This window comes from Rhizophagus irregularis, chromosome 12, assembly GCF_026210795.1.
Source record: "Rhizophagus irregularis chromosome 12, complete sequence".
In the NCBI taxonomy this organism is placed as follows: Eukaryota; Fungi; Glomeromycota; class Glomeromycetes; order Glomerales; family Glomeraceae; genus Rhizophagus; species Rhizophagus irregularis.
This window is the reverse complement of record NC_089440.1, coordinates 1,032,199-1,053,024: the sequence shown is the minus strand read 5'-3', so window position 1 is coordinate 1,053,024 and position 20,826 is coordinate 1,032,199. Positions and strand designations below refer to the sequence as shown.

General features: G+C 29.8%; 3 protein-coding genes across 3 annotated transcripts; all 3 read right to left on the bottom strand.

Moving 5' to 3' along the window:
* Window positions 1–491: 491 nt before the first annotated feature.
* On the bottom strand, window positions 492–1,235 carry OCT59_003775 (uncharacterized protein; the record flags this gene model as incomplete). Its single annotated transcript, XM_025324928.2, has 2 exons — window positions 492–812; window positions 960–1,235. 2 exons carry the CDS (start codon window positions 1,233–1,235, stop codon window positions 615–617), a joined length of 474 nt encoding a protein of 157 aa, XP_025183714.1. The 3' UTR covers window positions 492–614.
* Window positions 1,236–7,761: 6,526 nt separating this feature from the next.
* On the bottom strand, window positions 7,762–8,211 carry OCT59_003774 (uncharacterized protein; the record flags this gene model as incomplete). The annotated part of the gene is made up of 1 exon (XM_066147863.1): window positions 7,762–8,211. The coding sequence occupies one exon, from the start codon at window positions 8,209–8,211 to the stop codon at window positions 7,762–7,764; it is 450 nt and encodes a 149-aa protein (XP_065996522.1).
* An 8,201-nt stretch (window positions 8,212–16,412) lies between these two features.
* Window positions 16,413–20,040, bottom strand: OCT59_003773 (uncharacterized protein; the record flags this gene model as incomplete). Its single annotated transcript, XM_066147862.1, has 5 exons — window positions 16,413–16,596; window positions 17,584–18,534; window positions 18,623–19,077; window positions 19,141–19,322; window positions 19,389–20,040. The coding sequence occupies 5 exons, from the start codon at window positions 20,038–20,040 to the stop codon at window positions 16,413–16,415; spliced, it is 2,424 nt and encodes an 807-aa protein (XP_065996521.1).
* Between the last annotated feature and the right edge of the window lie 786 nt (window positions 20,041–20,826).

The window sequence follows — 20,826 nt, the reverse complement described above, 5'->3', positions numbered from 1 at the left end:
CAAGGACTTTACCGATCCTCAGATTTAACTCCTTATATTCATATTTTAGTGTCGCATATTTGGGAATTTATGCTTAAACATCAAAGGTAGGGATTAAATTCTTTTTCGTGCAGTGCTGTCGAAAAGAAAATTATAATCATGTTTCTTATTTTTTTCGTAAAACTCTTAAGAATGGTGGAAAGTTTCAAAATAAAACTTCAGCTATTCGAGAGATTATGGAACATGAAAATCGGCTTTTTTTTTATACTCAAAATAATATTTCTCTTTCATATCCTAAACCTCAATATATTCATATTTTATAGATTTTAATGTTTTATATAGAATATTTTTGTAAATATATTAACATTTTTTGGCAATTATTACGATAAAAAAAAAATATTGTGTATCTATTTATAAATCAGTATGACAAAATTCGCATTACTCTATAATAAGTTTAAATTTATTTTTGCCGTTATACTTAAAATATATTTAGAAATCAATTTTTATTTATTATATATATATACATGTAATAAAAAATTTTAATAAATTTCCCATTAATAAAACAATTTAAAAATTCTATAAAAATATCTATTTAAATTTGTTTTACCCAAAAATGCATATATATAAAACCCGCTTCACAATAATTTTCTTTTGCATCCTATCTTCCATTCAATAGTAATTTTTCTAGGATTATATTTTGATTTGTGCCTTTTAGTGGTTATACCTTCAGCATAATTAGCCGCAATAGCTAATGGATTATTTTTTAAATGTTGAGGCAGATCATCAAACAAGACAACGTAGATTTGTTGTTCTTTATCATAAAATCTTCGACTCTATAATGGATTATTCAATATTTCACTTAATGTTTGATATCCAATAGTGCCTCAAAAAATACATTTGTAAATATTTTTATTGCTACGATGGTGAATATATCCTTTGAAAATATCAAAAAACTGATGCTTAGTACAAGCAAGAGATACTAATTGGCGACCTCCCTTTTTAAACCCATTTGGAAGTTTGCAATGAATTAAATAAACCAGGATATTTTTAAAATTCTTATTATTTGTTTCTGACAAATTATCTAAATTATTTCGCAGAATGTTATATTTTTTCACAATAGTCAAATGCCATGAAAGTCCGCTTTGCTTCTTGAATATTTTTTGACAAGCAGAACAGGAAAATTCTGATGTAGTTATGAGTGGAATAGTGCTTGACATATTAATATTACCACTACAATAATCTGAAAAGTTAAGCATAATGATAAGAATACTTTTTAAATACTTTATAAATATTATTTTATAAATTTTTAAAAGTTACCATTAGTAATGGTCAACATTGAAATCGCGAAATGCCAGTTACCTTCTGCTACTCGAGCTCATTGGTTTTTGGCTCTGCTCATCGGTTTGACACGTTTTTTCATATGTTTTTTTTTATTTTAGGGTGAGTTCGCTAAATTTGATCATTTGATTTTTTTTTACTAATTGGTGTAGTGTAATGTTGATCAAAATTATTATTATTTGGGGTTTAAAATTTGATCCAATTTTGATAATTAGCTGATATGTCATTAGTAGAAAAGGAATTTTTAAAATCAAATTTATCAATTAATTTTTGAATTTCATCTAATTTTTTGGGTATTGCTAAATATCACCAGTGGTGATCAACATCATCATATATAAAATATTTTTTGAATTTTCAAAAATTATTGACTGAGATTAGAGTTTGGAACCAGTTGTACCAACCAGTTTAAAAATCGGTTCCAACTGATTTTTTGACAATTCGGTTTGATCTGAATTCATATTCTGAAACTGGTTTGCGTTTAAAATGGATGCAACTGGATTTCCAACCTGGTTTGATATTGAAACTTTATAGTGCTAGCCCGAATTACGAATTAAAATCATGTAACCATAGCTAAATAGTTTAGCTACCGGGTAAGTTACTATATTACACAAAATTTCATTACAGATAATTGTGTTCCACAAAATTTCGTATTGTGAGGTAGTCTTACCACACCATTTTCAGTTACACAAATATTTGTTGGGGTGTGATATCTGAGGTGTATGACAATTGACAAATAGAGATCAAGCTAGTAAAAAAAACTAAGTTCCTCAGATAAATATAAAAAATGCGAACACGTATATCATGTGATAATATATATGATGCTAAATGTTACTGTGTACCGAAGGTGATGTGGTAAGATTTTCCTGTATTGTATTACACAATGGTTGTAATTCTGGCCAGAATTATAACTTGGCCAGATTTATGCTGATCACATTTAATTCTGGCCAGAATTATCAATTATATACAATTCGATTATTCAGTTTCAATCGGATTTTGTGAAATCAGTTTAAAACGGATCGAACCGGTTGCACCTATTTTAAATTCAGTTTTCAAAAATAGAACTGGTTCCAAACTCTAATTGAGATATTATTCTAATTATAATATAAATATCATTACTATGTAAATTTATAGGTAAAACAAGATAGTTTTTGAGAAAAATAGGAAAGTTTGATTTTATAAGTAAAATACAATTTTCATCTATGGTTGTTTGTTTTATTTTTTTATGCTCTTTTGACCAGTATGTATACAATCTTTTTAATAAAAGTTCTTCATCTTCTTTTTCAAGGATTTTATCCAAAATTTCTAAATCATTTGCACCAACCTGATTCATTCACCGGAAAGTCAAGAAAAAGGAAGATATTTATATCAGAAGATATGCAGGTAAATATTTTTTTAGTCAAATTTTCAAAATTTTAGTATGATTAGTATCTACTCAGGTTTGTTTTACACATTTATTATTTAAATTGAAATTTTTGAAAAAAAATTTATGATGTGTTTTTTAATTCTGGCCAAAATTATAATTTTCGGCCAGAATTAAGTAGTGTGGTGATGATCACCACTGGTGATATTTAGTAATATCCAATTTTTTTTATATATATATAAGATAAATTTGTCTTTTAACTTTAATATTCATATCAGTTTCATTATTCTTATTTTTTGGCAAATATCTGTTTTTAACCAATAGTTTTTGATTGTATTTTGTATAATATTATTTTATCTATGCATACTAATATATTTAATATATTTTTTGATATTAATTTCAGACTTTAAGTAGGTTTAATATCATATTTATTATAGTTATTAAAAACTTTAATCTGATTTTTCAAAAATAATTTTTAATATTATGTTTAATTAAAAAAAAAGTATAATTAATTTAATTAAAAATTATTAATTATATATATTAAAGGAAATAATAATTTTACGCAGATGCGTTGCAATGCATCCCCCTTTTTGGAAATTATTAAATAGTAAATTTGCTGATTATAACGTGATCATAAATTAGGGTTTCAATCCGTTATCCGAATTAGAATTCAGATTGAAATCCGTATTTCGGATTTAGATCCGGATTAAGACTTGTAATTAGGATTAAAATCTGGATTAAAATATATTATCTGGATTAAATCCTTAGATATGATAATTTTATATATCGAATATATTGAATAAAATTATTTAATATTATATATATTATATAAAATCTTTTTTTTATTATTTTTTTTTTTTTTTTTTAACCAAGGTAGTGCAATTTGTGAGTTTATTAGTTATATGTAGGAATGTAAAAACATATGTTATATAACTAATTTATTAAAACTCCAAACCAGTTCCCCATCCATAAGATTGCTCCTGTTCCCTACCATTACCTTATGAAATTCACCTATATCCTTCAATAGTAGCTATTAAATTATATAGGATCACTATTTCATAAAGCTTAAGTAAATGCTTTCACTACCCTCTAGATAAAAAAAAAAGAAAGGTTATATTATATTTGTATATTTTTGTATTATTATATACCTTCCAAAGTACCCTGTTTCCTTCTCTAATAAATTGGTTAATGTATTGTTTTGTTTTTTCTAATGCTATTGACCATTGTTCATTATGTTTCAAAATTTTTCTTTTTTCCAAATCAAACGTACCCTCTTCTGTTTGTATAGTTAGAATCCGATTGTATGCAATGCGTTGATATGCTAATGGCCTTTTCCTTAAATCTTGTTTTTTTATGCCTTTAGTATGTTCCCATTCTACTACTGCCTTACAACGTGGTTGCCAGATGATATTGTAAAATTCACTAACAAATACTTCCAAGAAAAGGGCTGCAATAGTTAATGCTATTCTCTTTGACTTAACAATGGTCTTGAGTTCCTTGTATTTTCCTTTTGGAAAAAAACTTTTTATCATTAAGTGAACATAGGGAATAGGCATATTCAAATCAACAGCAGTTGTGTTAGCAAAGAAGTTGTTATTCCATGAGAGCAGTTGTTGTGTGTCTTCTTGACTTAATTGAATATGTTTTTCTTGTAATAAAAAATTTTTAATTATTTGATTACATTTACATACAGTGTTGTCAGCTACAATTGTCCACTTATTACTGAGCTGTTGACAATATATCATATGATCATCATCTTCATTTTCTTCAAGACAAAACCTACATTTTACATCTCCATATAAGTCATATCTTCTTTCCTTCATGATTTCTAGAGTTGGGAGCAAACAATTTAAAAGTTTCAAGTGTTTGATGAATCTGTCATTTGTTAGTGATGTTGTACAGTTGTGTCCTGTATTTTTTTTAAACAGTGTCCAAGTAACCTCTTCTTCTATTGTGTCAGTTGTATCTGAAAAGACTGATCTATGTGTACGGTTGAGGGACCATGCAGCATCTAATGTAGTTTCACACAATTTATCTATAAATTTTCTGATATTTCTGTCGAATCTTTTGCCATTCCAGTAGATATCATATATTAAATCCTTTTGTTGTGAATCTTTAATATTGATGCAAGTTGGTTTCTTTGTATTGTTTTTTGCCACCCTATCTGCTTCTTCATTGCCCTTGACTCCTGAGTGACCTTTAACTTTTACCAACTTTATTTCTAACTGTTTACTATCAATAAGGTTAATTATACTACTTACTATACTATAGTTGTTACATTTGCACCATGTTCGAGTTTTGTTTTTACCATTTGTTAGATTTGTTCTTGTGTGATTAATACTATCTATGGCAGCTTGTGAGTCTGTAATAATATTTGCTTTCTGTCCTGTCTGTAAAACTAATATGGCTGACAGAATGGCTCCTAGTTCTGCACGTGTGGATAAAGGCCAATCTGTGATTGAACTGTTGCATTCTAATATTACTTCATCTTTATTATTCAATATTACCCAACCTGTGCCCATGAGTTTTGTAAATGTGTTAGAGCTGTTGTTAAAACGATTTGTTAGTGAGCCATCTGTGTATATGTTAATCGTATAATGTGGGACGAAATTCAGTCTTATTTGTTGTGATAATGTTGTATGCTGTTGTATGGCTTTATTGTCTAACAATGTGTTTTGGATTAAGGCCGTATCATAGTCTGAAATCTGTATACCCACAAGACTATATTCTACAGTTTGTTGTGGAAGTGAATAATTTCTATTTTCTATAATGTCTTTTACTATTCTAGTATCTGGATCATTTCGGTATTTGGGTACTCTATTTATACAAGTTAATAACAGGCGGTCTTTGTTAAAATAGCAGCCATGAGTTTCTTTATTGACTCTTCTATCATTTAGTAAACAACCTCCACATCGCTTAATTATTTTGTATGGCTTTTCATTATCCATTTTCTGCTCACTGTCTGTTATAACCCAGTGTTGTATTGTATGTTTGCCAGTTTGATGTTTTTTATTAATTTGTCCAAATGTTAGTGTGTGATCCTGCTGCATGTGGACGAATTCTTTCTTTCTGTTATCTATGGATGGAGGTTTCTTTAACATTCTAAATGCCTGTGCATTTTCTAAATCACTTCCTTCATGTTTTAAGGAATTTTCTGAATTAAAGGGCGTCCTCTCTGTCATACAGAAATCCTTTAAATAAGATGCCTTCTGTATGAGTTCCGCTAGTAAAGTGAACCATCTCAGAATTTTTCCCCTAGCTGGTCTTTTATTGACGTCACAAATCTGTTGCCATGTGACTGTATCTGAAGCATCTTGATTAACCAGTTGTAATGCACCATAAATTGACATAGATGCCGCTTTTCTTATAATAAGTTCTTTATCTTTCGTGTGCATCTTCAGCGCCTGTTGGTATACAAAATTTCTTACATTCGGACCTATTAATGGTATGTCCCATTCTTTGTTGTCTGATAGTGGGTGAAATTTAAATAAGTAATCATGTGCTTTCCTCATTACATTATAAGCGTGATTATTCGACATTTTGTTGGAAACTGTGACGTCCGGTTTCATCAAGAGAACACATGACGATATGTTCAAGATTAACTGCGCCTTTTTTAATCTCATCTTGATTATGTCAGCCTGTTTTGATCGGAAATTAATGGCAACTAAAAATTCCGTTATCTGTGCTGCCACTTGGTTTCTCCACAGGTTCTTTAATTTGCCTTGTGCTGAGTGGAGAAGAATATTATCGTGGCAGTTTCTGGGGAGTCGTGTTTTGTGTTTAATTATTTGCATTACCGGCTTGAAAAACTCCTCATATTTCTTGTCTTCCCAAACGGTTGTTTTAAGTCTATATTCTAGGCATGGGAGTAATACAGTATTGATAATGTATATCGCTTGCACATGTGTTATGTGTTTGCGTTTAATCGCCCCCACTATTGTTGAAATTTCCTTCTTAACTATATCCTCTGTGTGTTTATCACCTTTATCTGCCTTAAACCAAACTCCCAAAATTCGAATTGGAACTGATCCCTTGTTAACTAACACTTTATTGTTATTTTTCCCTATCTCTAAGAAATTTTCCTCTTCGTTTCTCTCTTCTGAGTTTACAACAATGATTTCCATTTTTTTCTCATTAATTTTTATGTCATTAATATCAAAGAACTCATCCGCGATTAGTGAGATTGCTTTTGCTTCATCTTTGCTTTTAGCAATCCATTGAGTGTCGTCTGCATAGGCTGACGCAGCAGTTCGTATCATTATATTCCGTTTATTGTTATTAGCAACGTTATCTGGCCATTTCATCTCCATACAGTATCCTAAAGCTTCATCTTCCTGTATTCTGTGAAGCAGGGGATCATAGAAAATTCTCCATATTAAGGGTGAGATCACTTCCCCTTGGTCTATGCCGTCGCTTGCGGTGAATGTATCAGTTAAGCCGTACGCCATGATGATTTTGATTTTCCTGTTCTTGAAAATGTTTATAATAAAATTAGTGGTAGATGTTGGCAATCTTATTCTTTCTAAGGCTTTTTGAAGGGGAATCATTCCAACACTGTCGAAAGCCTTCGCCATATCCTGGGCTACTATCCATAAAGTCTTGTTTTCATCACGCGCATCTTCCAAGATGCCATTTATTATTGCTAGTGATGCCGATGTTGATTCTCCTGGTAATCCTGCGTAATTCGGCCCTTTCAGAATGGCGTGTTTGCTAAGTATATTTCCAAAGCGTTTTGTGATGATTTTAACCGCACATTTACGTAAGCATTCGATAAGTAGGATTGGCCTTGTCCTCGCTAAGTTGAAATCCCAGTCGTATGTCTTAGGGATTGGATATAATTGTGAGATTTTCCATTTCAACGGTATGTTTTGCAGTAAATAACATAACCCCGTGTATTGTCTGAACAAGTCATTGATCTTTGCACCCGCTTTTTTGATTAGTTTATAGCTAATGTTGGATATCCCTGGGGTTGATTTGTCATTCATGGTTTCAAGCATCTCATACCATTCTTGTTCTGTCGGAATGTCATCTAGATGTTCGTATATTTTTGGGTCTATGTCTTTCCGTGGTTCATATATTTCTTTTTAAGGTTCTGGAAGGTTCTCAAACTTATGATTTCGTGAACGGAATAGGGATGAATATGTATTGATCGCTTCTGCATGAACTTCCTCTTTAGAGTTCAGCAGTATTTCTTCTTGTGCGTCCGTAAGTATACGCACTTTATCTAGGCTGATTTTTGAATATTTCTTGTCCAAGATGCTATTAATCATTTTCCGTTGATCCTTAGTGATCATACTATTTCTTTCCTCAATCCTTTTTTTTATTGATGCTTCTTTAATCGCCTTATCCTTTGTTTTAATCACTCTTCTCACTATTTTCAACCAATTTCTCATTTCACACTTCCATGTATTCCAGTCTGTGTTTTCCGTTATTTCTGCTATATCAGTTCTATAGCGTTGGTTGAATGATTTGATTCTTTTCGATGCGTTAAGTAGTTCCATTCCCTTTAATTCATTTTTATATAATTTCCTCATTATGCTTCTAATATATAATAGGTCTTTACGTTCTTTAGAGGAATCTTCGATTTCTTTGTAGTTTCTATTAAAATTGGTTTTGACCCCACCTATCTTTTTGTGTGGAATGTGTTTGAGTGCGGCTTGTTGTACACAATTACATATAATGTCCCACAATTTGTTCAGTGTATTTTCATTATGTCCATGGGTTTCTATGTATCCAAAGGCCTTGTGTTTTTCCAGAAGGATCTTAAGGTAATTCTCATATGCATTCCACTGTTCGTTGGTGGTATTCTCATAATCATATACGATGCGTGTTGAGCCTTTTTCTGCTCTTCTGCCTCCTTTATTGTTAGTGACTATTATACTGGTGAACGAGATTTCTGCAAGTGTGATGTTGTGATCACTGTCTGTAATGTCAACCGATTGATATATGTGGCTTTTTTTGATGTTAGCTTCGAGCTTGGGGTCCGCCCAAATGTAATCAATTCTGGTTGATGTATTCTTATTTTTCCATGTGAAACATCTCTTTTTGGGATTTAGTTTCCTATATGTGTCCGTAATAAAGCTCTGAATGGGTCGGTTCAGTTCGGTTTTTTTGCGGTTCGGGTAGAACCGAAAACCAAAATGGAACCGAACCGGAACTGTCCGGTTCGGTTCAGTTCTATCCGAAATTAAGAAAAATGCGAAAAAATGAATACACGACCATCCAGTGATCGTACAAGGACGAGCCATAGCTCGTTGGAATCCTCTCATCGAGACGCGTCGAATGGTGGTAAAATCAAGCCTCTAGCATCGATACATCACGAGATAGAACATGGTGAGTGTTTCTTAAAAAATTTGTATTAGAAAACGATCCATTGATGCTAGAGACATGAATTTACCACCATTCGACGCATCTCAACGAGACGAATCTAATGAGCTATAATTCGTCTTTTTGCAATCACTGGATGGTCGTGTATTCGTTTTTTCGCATTTTTTTTAAATTTTCGAACGTCAAAAATTAAAATTCCGATACAAGAGATTAAACGGCATCTATTGATCATACAAAGACGAATTTTAGCTCATTGGATTCGTCTCACTGAGACGAGTCGAATGGTGGTATAATCAAGTCTCTAGCATCGATAGATCGTGAGATAGCCCATGGTGAGTGTTTCTTAAACAATTCGCATTAGAAAACGATCTATCGATGCTAGTGACATCATTTTACCACTATTCGACTCGTCTCAGTGAGACGAATCCAATGAGCTAAAATTCGTCTTTGTGTGATCAATAGATGCCGTTTAATCGCTTGTATCGGAATTTCAATTTTTGACGTTCGAAAATTTAAAAAAAATGCGAAAAAACGAATACACGACCATCCAGTGATTGTAAAAAGACGAATTATAGCTCATTAGATTCGTCTCGTCGAGATGCGTCGAATGGTGGTAAATTCATGTCTCTAGCATCAATGGATCGTTTTCTAATGCAAATTTTTTAAGAAACACTCACCATGTGCTATCTCGTGATGTATCGATGCTAGAGACTTGATTATACCACCATTCGACGCGTCTCGATGAGAGGATTCCAACGAGCTATGGCTCGTCCTTGTACGATCACTGGATAGTCGTATATTCGTTTTTTCGCATTTTTTCTTAATTTCGGATAGAACTGAACCGAACCGGACGGTTCCAAGTCCAAAACCGAACCGAGAATCGAACCGAATTTTTTGCCAGTTCCGGATCGGTTCCCGGTTCAAATCGGAACCGTTCAGAGCTTTAGTCCGTAAAGAAGGCGTTGTCTAGCCATGTAATAATATTTGAAGGTCTTTTTCCAAGTTTGGATGGGCCACTATAATCTAATGTTCTATCCATGTATGAATTGAGATCTCCTATCAAAACGTAATACCTGTTTTTCTTGCTGTGATTAGTGAATTCTTTTTTAATGTAGTTTGTGAGCTCGTTTTGTTTTTTCGTGTCTGATGGTGGTAAATAAATTACACCTATTATGAGCGTGCAATTCTTAAAGAACAACTAAGCTTCTATATAGTATGCACCCAATCTTCTAATTTTTCCAATGTGTTTTTCCCATTTCTTATTGATCATTATGCACACTCCGGATCCTTTTATCTTATTGTCTTTATTAGTCCAGAAAGAGGTGTATACTAAGCTTTGCTTATTCCAATATTCACCGTGTTTTCTATCTCTGTTTGTTTCACATATACCTATTATGTCAGCTCCCTTGTTTGAGCAATATTCCGTTAGTAAGTTAAGTTTGGAATGATCTGGGCCCAGCCCGTTAATGTTGTGTCCCATAAACGTTAAATTGAATGTGTTGTTAATCTCCGCGTTGTTGTTGTTGTTATATACATTTGCATTTAGTTGTGTATAGTTAGTCTTTGCCTGTTGTGTACGCGTCTTGTTGTTGTCCTGATTGTCATTTGATTGTGTATAATTAGTCTTTGTCTGTTGTGTACGCGTCTTGTTGTTGTCCTGATTGTCATTTGGGAAAGTTTTGGGGAGTTGTTCAAGTTCTCCCTCTTCCAATTCTAATTTACTTGCAGTTTCTGTTTCTTTGTTAATTGACGTTAGCGCAGTAAGTTTTTGTTTAGACCAGCTAAACAAATTCTTTATTGTTTTAAATGGCATTATTCTCTTCTCCAATATCATTCAATATTTATCCTAAAATTTTATTTTCTAATTGATTAGCTTAAAAATTCTTAAGAAATGTTTCGCAAAAAAAAATGTCTTTTTTATTATTTTAATAATGTTGGTATACAATATAAAATTAATAAATTATTTAATATTATGTATATTATATAAAATCTTTTTTTTATTATTTTAATAATATTAGTATACAATATAAAATTATTATACTTCTATTTCTAATAATGCTTCATCTTCTAAGTTATTCCAATCTGGCGTGAAAACTTTTTTAACTTTTATATTTCGTTTTAAAAAGAGCATTTTAGTTACTAATGTTGGATTAAGACGATTTCTAAGAGGAGAAATAAGGCTTCTGGCGTTTAAGAATAAGCGTTCACTTGCCGGGTATAGCCAAATATTTTTGAGCAAGCTGAGAAAGAATTGGAAAATTTTGTGAATTTTTTCCCCACTATTCCAATGGATTTTCTACTTCCAAAGCTACTTGCATTTCTAAAAATCTTGTTATTTCATCTTCTTCTGATAGTTCATTTAGGGCTTTCTTTTTTTTCTTGTCAAGTCGATTTTGGTGATATTGTTTATATGAATGTGTATTTTTATTTGCATCAGTAGAAAGATATTCAGGACTTTTAACTGGTATAGGTGTACCTTTCATTGATTCATACTCATAATAAAGTTTTTGCATAATGCAGGTCTTTTTATTTTCAACCTCTACACAATCCAGATTTTTATAATGTGGATCTAAGAGTGTGGCTAAAAATCTGGAATCAATTGGAATATTCCAATAATAAATTAATGAATAGTATATGATATATATATATATATATGTATATATATATATATATATTTGGCTTTAATTGTATTTAAGATTCCAGCTGTGTTCAAAGGATTTTTTATTGAGATTTTTCTTTTTGTATAATTGCCAATTACTTCATTATCATCAACTTCAACAACTTCAATTGGTTCAATAATCTCTTCTAACCCAAATGCTGTATTGTCTTCTGAAGGATTAATAGGTGATAATGCTAGAAAATCAGCCAAGTCGAAAATCAATTATTTAATAGTATCAATCATTTTACTTATTAAAAGTAATATATATTCCACCTGAAAATTCACAGGTAGCATTTTCAAACGGCATTAACAAATTAACTAATTGGTCTATTAATTCCCACTCTTCATCTGAAAGTATAATATTTTTGAGTTTTTTACCATCTCTTTTATCTTCATTATTTGTTGATATACATAAATCTGTTTGAAGTTGAACAATAACATCTTTAAGAAAAAAAAGATAATCCTAAGCATAATATGTTGAGTTCTAACAAGTTGGATAAGGTGTAAACAATCTTCATAACCAAGCTTTTTTTCAACTTCAAGTAGCCGCTCTACTTTGAGTTCCAAAGAATCATATCAATTTTTTTGCTCGTGCTATTAAGGCTTCTGCATATGCCAATCCCTTTCCAATAGCAAGTTGTAAGGTATGACTAGCACATGGCATATGTTGGATATTAATACACCCAGATTTTTCTTTTAAAGAACGAACTGCTGCAACCATATTTGCACCATTATCAATGGTAATTGAAGTAATCCGGTTTCTTAAATTCCAACTTGAAATAAATTTATAAAATGAATTGGCAATCATTTCTGATATATGAGGAGCTGGTATATATTCAATCTCTAACATTACATCTTTTATCTCAAATATTGGTATAATCCATACAGCAGTTATTTCCAAATAGCTATGTTTTGATTGACTTGACTAAAAGACAGCTGTTAAAGAAACGTTTTGTGAAGTTTCATTAATAAGATTTTGAAGAATTTGTTGACTATGATTAAAACTCCTTCCAATCATAGTACGAATTTTTTCTCCCCTGGTATAACAAATGCTGGATCAAATTCAGCCATTTTTTCCTTATACGCTTCGTTTGTAATAACAGAAAGAGGCTGGTTTGTTTTTAACATTCACTTTAATATTAATTCTTCACGTTGTCTCTGAACATCTGGAGGATGTGGTTGACTGTTTTGTGTTCGTACCTAAAATAGATTTTAATTATTAAATAGCAAAAAAGTAATAAATAAATTAAATGTAAATTATTAACTATATACATTAACTATATACAGTACCTTTTTATTATTATGACTATTTGAACATATTTGATATGCTTCATCAAGATGACGAAGTAGATTTCCAGTTGAACTACCCATATTTCGATAAGTTTTTCCACAACGATTTCCCTTTTCATCCAAAAATGTACATATGCATAATTCTCCATTAATATCAGAACATTTTGTAAAATAACTATATGTGATACTTGTATAATTTCTTTTCTCTTTTATAAACATTAATTAAAAAAAGATAAATTTTTTATTCTTTTTAATAAAAAGAATTATTTTACAACCTTTTCTTCTAATTTCATGGACAGTAGTTTCTAAATTTGTATTCTTTGAACTTAAAGGCCTTCGTAAACTTCTATTAGGAGATACTTCATTATCCAAATCAATTTCAATATTATTATTTTCCATTGTTAACAATAATTTAAGTGGGACGTAAAGAATTTTGTTCAAGTAAATAGTGATTATTAATATAGCAAATCAGTATTTAACTATTTATATACTAATCTGGATTACAATCCGTCCAATCTGCAAATCTGGATTACACAATCTGTCTAAATCCATCATAAGGATCATCCTAATTAAGCTTGAATAACAGATTCATCTGGATAGCTTAAAAAAGGATCAAAACCCTATCATAAATGATCAACAAATTTACTATTTAAAAATTTCAAAAAAAGGGGGGTGCATTCAAACTATACATGAAGTCGAAATTAAAGCCCAAAAGTAGAAATATTTTGACTTGGGATGGTCAAAAGTCAAAATTAAAGTCGAAATGGTCAAAATTACATAATTATAATTTAATATAAAATTTTAAACGTGAATAACTCCGTCAATATTGATGCTACAGATATGAAATACATATCATTGGAATCCATTTTATGAGCTGAATCCAACCGCGTAAAGATCATAAAAATCGAATCACTGGATGCGGAGATCGTTAACTTTGAATTTTAAAATTATTGTAAAAATTATAAGACTATTTAATACCAAATTTTAAACGTGAATAACTTCGTCAATATTGATGCTACAAATATGAAATACATATCATGGAATCCTCTCGATGAGCTGAATCCAACTGTATAAAGATCATAAAAATTGAATCACTGGATGCGGAGTTCGTTAACTTTAAATTTTAATATTATTGTTTACTATAAAATCATATGACTAGCTATGATATAATTTTGACCATTTCAACTTTGGAGGGGCTCAAGTCGAAATCATTTTGACCATTTTGACCATTTCAGAGGTCAAAATTAACCAATTTCAGTTTCATATATAGTTCAAACGCAGGTGCGTTCAAATTTTAAACCTTATATTAAAAATATTGATAAAATAAATAAATTACTTTAAAACTATTAATGGTTCCTTGATTATACAGTTGTAAGTGTATTGTAATACTGCTGTAATATTTGAAGAAAAGTGTTCAATTATAATATTAATAAAATATATATTGTCATATAAGACATAGGTTGATATATTGTCAATGAAAAAAAAAATATATCAACTTGTTGATATTTTTAAGGGCTTATAGATTTTTATATTTGTGTATAAATAATGGGCATATTTTTTCACTTCCAGTTGTATTACAGGTAAGTAAAACAGTTATATGATTTTTTAATTGTTTTGTTCTAACAATTGAACTATTTGATATTATATGGTTAAGTTTTATTTTCCAAAAAATACCTATTTCATTTCAATTAAAAATATTTTCAGGAGCAGAATTCTTTAGAGTTTGATAAAGATTTTTATGTATTGCATTAAGATTTTAAAGTAGTATACCTACTGCTTTCTTATGTATATTTATTTTTTAAGATTATACCACTTTTTAAAATTATCAATCCACTCGATTGATTCTTTTAAATTTTTTTTTTTTTACATAAAAAAGCAAATTCTAAAGCCTTAATTTTGAGAATTTTGTAACTAATATTAAATTCAATTTAAAGGGCATTTTCTACTTAAAGAAATAAAGCTTCTTCAATAATAATAAATAGAAGTTTTTTTTATACTTCAAACCAATTTCAATTAATGTGAATTATTAAAATCAACATAAAGCTATCAGTTTTTTGCTTTTAAAATATCACTAATCATTCCTTCATTAACTTTATATTTATTAATCAACTCTTTTTATTTTAAAAAAAGACTTAGATATTTTCCTTAAACAGGTTTATTTTTTTTGTGCCATAGTAAGAGACTTATATTTTTTAGGAATTTTATTATTATATTATGTTCTAATGGTTATTTTTGGCATATTAAAAATATATGTGAGGCAAAGTAAAAAATGAAGTTATAAAATAATAAAATGTGAAATATGAACTTCTATCATTATTATTTAAGAAAAATGGTTAAAAATTACTATATTTGAAAAAACTATGTAAATTGTCTTTTATGGTAAAATTTCATTTTGCAAAATTCTTTGTTATAATAAAAAAAATTTACTATAAAAAACTTTGTTACAAAAAGATTTATTTTATATATGTTTGTTTTATATATTACTTTATTAAACAGTATACAGTCAGACCCTCATATAGTCACCTAATTGGTTCCCATAAAATTAGTGATTGTATAGGGGTGTGCTTATATACAGGTACTATATCTTAATTTTGACCAAAATTAGTAAATTATAATTTATAAAATTATGTGATCACTACGGATATTTCCTTTTTTGGTGATAGCCATTTCACAAAAAATCTTTTTGCTGATTTTGTGTTGGAATGTTGTGTAACATTAATTCCTAAAAAGGAAAGAAAAAATTATATGTTTCGTAATTCTGGGTGAAATTGCTTTTTGGCCGAAATTATGATGTGATTAATAGAGGTCTAATCATTAATAGAAATGATATATCCGTTTGGGATTATGCGGTGATAGTGATTATAGTCAAATTGTGATTATAGAGGGGTAATTTGATAGTATTTACTAGGGGTGTGGGAGGACAACTTATTTTTTTTATTTTTTGTGTCACCATCAAAACTGTCACCCCTGAATTTATACTGATCATTTTTTTTTACTATATAAAAAAAATATCTCAAGCCTAAAACTTTTGACACACAACGTTTCTAAAAGCTGATGTTCGAGCATAAAGTAGCATACAAAAGAACTGTTTACTGCCAAAGTTTCATAGCATTTAGCGCGTTATTGGCTTTCTGGTTAGCTCAAATATGTTTAATTAAGGGTTTCTATGTAATTAATATTTTTTTCTCAGTCGGGAAAATTAATAATAAAATTTTTTTAATCGTAGTATATTTTTTACTTTATTTATATCGAACAATGACACAATTATCTATGAAACAATTCTTAGTTAAATGCTTCGTCAGTAAAAGGTGACCGATTTTTCAAGTTGAAAATAATTATAGGTACCAACTTTTGTTTTTTTTTATATGGTGTTGAAGTCCCAAATGCCCAGATTAACCACAATAATTCTGATACTAAAAACATTTTAGCGAATGAATCTTCTACTTCTTCAAGCTGCGCTCATACCCGAAGTTGTTCCAAAGCATGAGCAGGATTAGTAGGTAAATTTGCTTTTTTCATGAGAGAGGGTTTTTTATTTTCTGTTGTAGAATGACTTGAACGCATTGTTTTCAAGTTTTCTCTTAAACTTGCGGTGCCTTTTTCTGGAATATAATTATTAACGTCCCTCCATGTTTTTTGACGACTTTTCATATAGATTGAGATACAGTCAACTCTCTTTATAGTCACACATTTGGGACAGTCCATATTTGGTGATTATAAAAAGATGTGACTATATAAAAAATTTCTTATATTTGTATATCATAATTCCGGCCAAAAATTAACATAATTTTAGCCAGAATTATACTTAAAACTTTATTGTATCGTAACTTCGCCAATATTAATCGTAGAGAGATGATCTTACCGCCATTCGATTCGTCTTGATGAGACGGTTCTAATGGTATAAAATACGTCGTAATCCAATCACTAGATTAATTTCCGAAATTAAAAAAATATTAATGGTTTTTGTGTAATAACTCTGCCAATATTGATCCTAGAAAGACGATCTTACTACCATTCGATTCGTCTAGATGAGACGAATCTAATGGTATAAGATACATCGAAATCCGATCACTAGATCAATTTCCGAAATTAAAAAATATTAAATGGTTTAAAAGTAATAACTCCGTCAATATTAATCACAGAGAGATGAGCTTACCACCATTCGATTCGTCTTGATGAGGCAATTCCAACGAGCTATAAATCGTCTTTTTACAATCACTAGGTACCGAGAAATCTAGCAAAATGTTAAATAGCGCAGTAAACGTAAATCAAGAAATATTATAATGCCGATGTTTAACATTTTGTTGAATAACTCGTCAGCCAGTGATCATAAAAGGATAAAACTACCACCATTCGATTCGTCTCAGTGAGACGATTCTAACAAGCTATGATACATATTTGTACGATTATTAGATGCCAAGTTATTTAATATATTCTTTATATAACAGTGATTATAAACGGTTCTTTTTAATATAAGATTTATGAGGATAGGTGTGATAGTGACTATAGATAGATTGTGACTATATAGGATAGATTTTAATAATAAAGTGTTTTGAACATTCAACTGGTGTGACTATATAGTAGAATGTGACTATAACGGGAGTGACTATAGAGGGAGTTGACTGTACACCTTTCGTAAATAAATCCAAATTCTTCATTTTCCAATTCGATATTATTATTTGTTGAATATTTCAAAATTGTAATAAAATTTTGATTTAAAGGTAAATTAGAAAGAAGACTATTTTTCACATAGCGCAAAATGTTTGGTCCCAATTCGTTATATTTTTTGAACAATTCAATTACTAAAGATTCTAAATAATACATAAACCGTATGAATTCAGGCCCAGGTATAATGTTAGTGGTCCGTGTTTTGGTTTCCGCCACATATTCAACTTTTTCTGTACAGAGAGCTCCAAGTAAAGTGTGCATAATTGGAAATTTTGGATGGAAATTCATTAAATGGTCTCTTTTAAGTAATTTGAAGAGTACCCAGCCTATAATATAAGAAAATTTTGAAGATTCTGCTTGATTCAGAGTAACAATATCCTTAGGAGTTAAGGTAGGATCTGCACATTCTTCTATGTTTCTATTTTCACGAACATTACTCTTAAATAGTTCCTCTATCACTTTGCGAACAAGAAAATAGGCAACTAATCTTTGTGTTGTTATGGCAGAATGATTTTGTAAAATAATTTTTTGAAATTCCAAAAACCAAATACCAGAACATAAATAATTATTCAGATGAATTTCCAGACGAGAAATCCATGCAGTTGTCCAGAGTTTTCCTTTGTTTTTAGGAATTGATTTTAAAACAATGTTTTTAATATCATCTCTCCATTTTTCTAACAAAGAAAAAATTCCATTATTATAGAGGCACGAATTAAAAAACTGCTGGCGTTCTTTTTGAAAAAGGGAGACCTTTTGATTTAGCTGATGAACTTCTTCACTAAAAGATAATGTCAGAGTTTCAATTCTTCCCATAAATAGATCATCTAGGAGAAGAACTTCAAAAATTTTCCGTACAAAGGGTGACATGTTGGATAATTGTGTAGCATTACTTAATAATAAAGTAGAATGCATACTATTATTTTTCAACGTTTTTCTATAATCAAATTAAAATTAAATATTTTACACAAAGTAAATATTAATTTGCAAAAAAAACTACTTACTATCGAGTAAGACAATCAAACTCCATTCCAGTATGGTTTGATTTCCCATAATTAACACTTTTGAGTTCAGAAGTCATTCTTGCAGTAACCCGAAACTTATTTAATGCATGTCCATATCCTTTTAAGGTTTGTGTAGAAGAATCACCTCCAAGCTGTCGAATTGTTCCAAATAGTCCTTCTAATATATCTTGTGATACTCGGCGTGGTTCAATAACTGAATCTGGATATAGAGTAAAAATCTCTTTTATCATTCCCAAAAAACCTTGGATAGATAAAAGTAAATCAAATTGGCATTGTAGTGAAATCCAATTTATTGTACTGTTTTTTTGACGATCTCTAATTACAAACCAATCATAAATTTTTTGTAAGGTTTGAAGACGAGAATCTGCAAGACCTTCTAGGGGTTTTTTGCTATGAAATATTTGACGGTAAAGACTTAAATAATTTATAAATTCCTGAATAAAAAATTTGTTAGTATTTTTTTTATTTTGTTTTAATTCTTTTTATTATTCACTCACTCTTGTTCCTGTCGATATTTCTTTCAGCTCATCTATTAAATTCATTGCATTTTCAACATCCTTGAATAGGGTATGCTCAGCTAGGTCAACTCGCATCTTACTCCATGAAGTAAGCCAGACATGGCGCTTGGTAAGTCTTGTGATTTTTGCTGTTGAATTTTGAGCAGTATACTCATAAACACCTTGAATATGACGCCAGCTAACCTCTTTTCCATCTATCATAATCTCTCTAACATTTCAGACTTGACCTTCTCCAGTATGGCTTTTTGAAAGATTATTTCGAAGTTTTTTGAAAACATGTGTAGGATCACTGATAAAAAACCATGGTATACCAGTAATTGGATTTATTGTTTTATAATTTGTCCAATGAACCTGAGTATCATAAAAAGGTCTAACGTATATATCTTGAGATACAATTGCTACTTTCCATCCTTCTTTATTAGACAAAATTGGGACATCAAATGTTTGTGCTTCAGAATTAATATTTGTAATAATAGCTGCATGCCATTTGTTATCTTTAGGACTTTTAAATTCACAGGAATCATTAATATTCCAATTTTGTTTGGTAGGCATTGGTTGTCTTAATGAATTGCGATCAACTTGAAGTTTATTAGAAATGGATGAATCCAGTAATTGTACTGTAAACTTACTACAATCAAGACTTTTTGCTATAATTTTTGCACGCTCATAATTGTTATTTCCAGTATCAACTTCAACAATATTCTCTAAGGACCATGACGAAGCCCACCAGTCAAAACTTTTAATATGATTCCTATTTTCTCCAGCACCATCACAGACAGATCCATAAGTATGAATGCCAATACATTCAAGATTAGCCGCAAGTTGAAAAAGTATTTTGTTAATTTCATATGCGGTAAGAGAGGACCCCGAAAAATACATATAAAAGTCAGAGATGATCGGCAAAATTTTGCCTTAAAATAAGCAAATGTTTTTACTAAGATCAATACACAAAGTTGACTTCTGACTTTATAATTTATATTAGAATAAGCAAATTTTTTTTATGACATTTGTATATTAAAAAAATGAAATCATGGCTTTTTTTTAATTTAATTAGTTGTATTTAGAATATACTTCCAGTATAATTGATTTTCAATTACTAGCATAATGCCAAATTGCATAAATTAATTTGTACTGACGTATTTATTTATATTACTATATTTAATTATTTGATAATTCAAGTATTAACACAAAAACAAAAAAATTGTTCATTATTTTTTTATAAATTATAACAAAAACTTAGAATATAATTTATAAAATCATTTCTAAAAGAAGATCCTATTTCTAAAGAAAAAAAATATTAATACTACTTTCACATATAAAACAAAAAAAATTCCACCCTATTCTCAACTTACTAAAAATTTCAGTTTAGTTTTAATCTAAAAACCATTTCTAATAGAAAAAACAATAGAAATGTTAATAATACTTCTAAAATAAACAAAATAAAGCTAAAAAATTCTTTACTTACAGTGAGCATTGGAGTTCCAGTCTGAATTCCAAGTTCCTAAGAAAAAAGTAAAAGGAATATTAGTATGGTAATATTCCCAAAAAAATTGACTATACTTTTCTCTTAACTCATATTTTTCCAATATATTGGTATCTAAAATAATAAATTTTAGATTTAAGAAGTTGCTTTTAAAGAAAAATAATAAAAAGGAATATTAATAA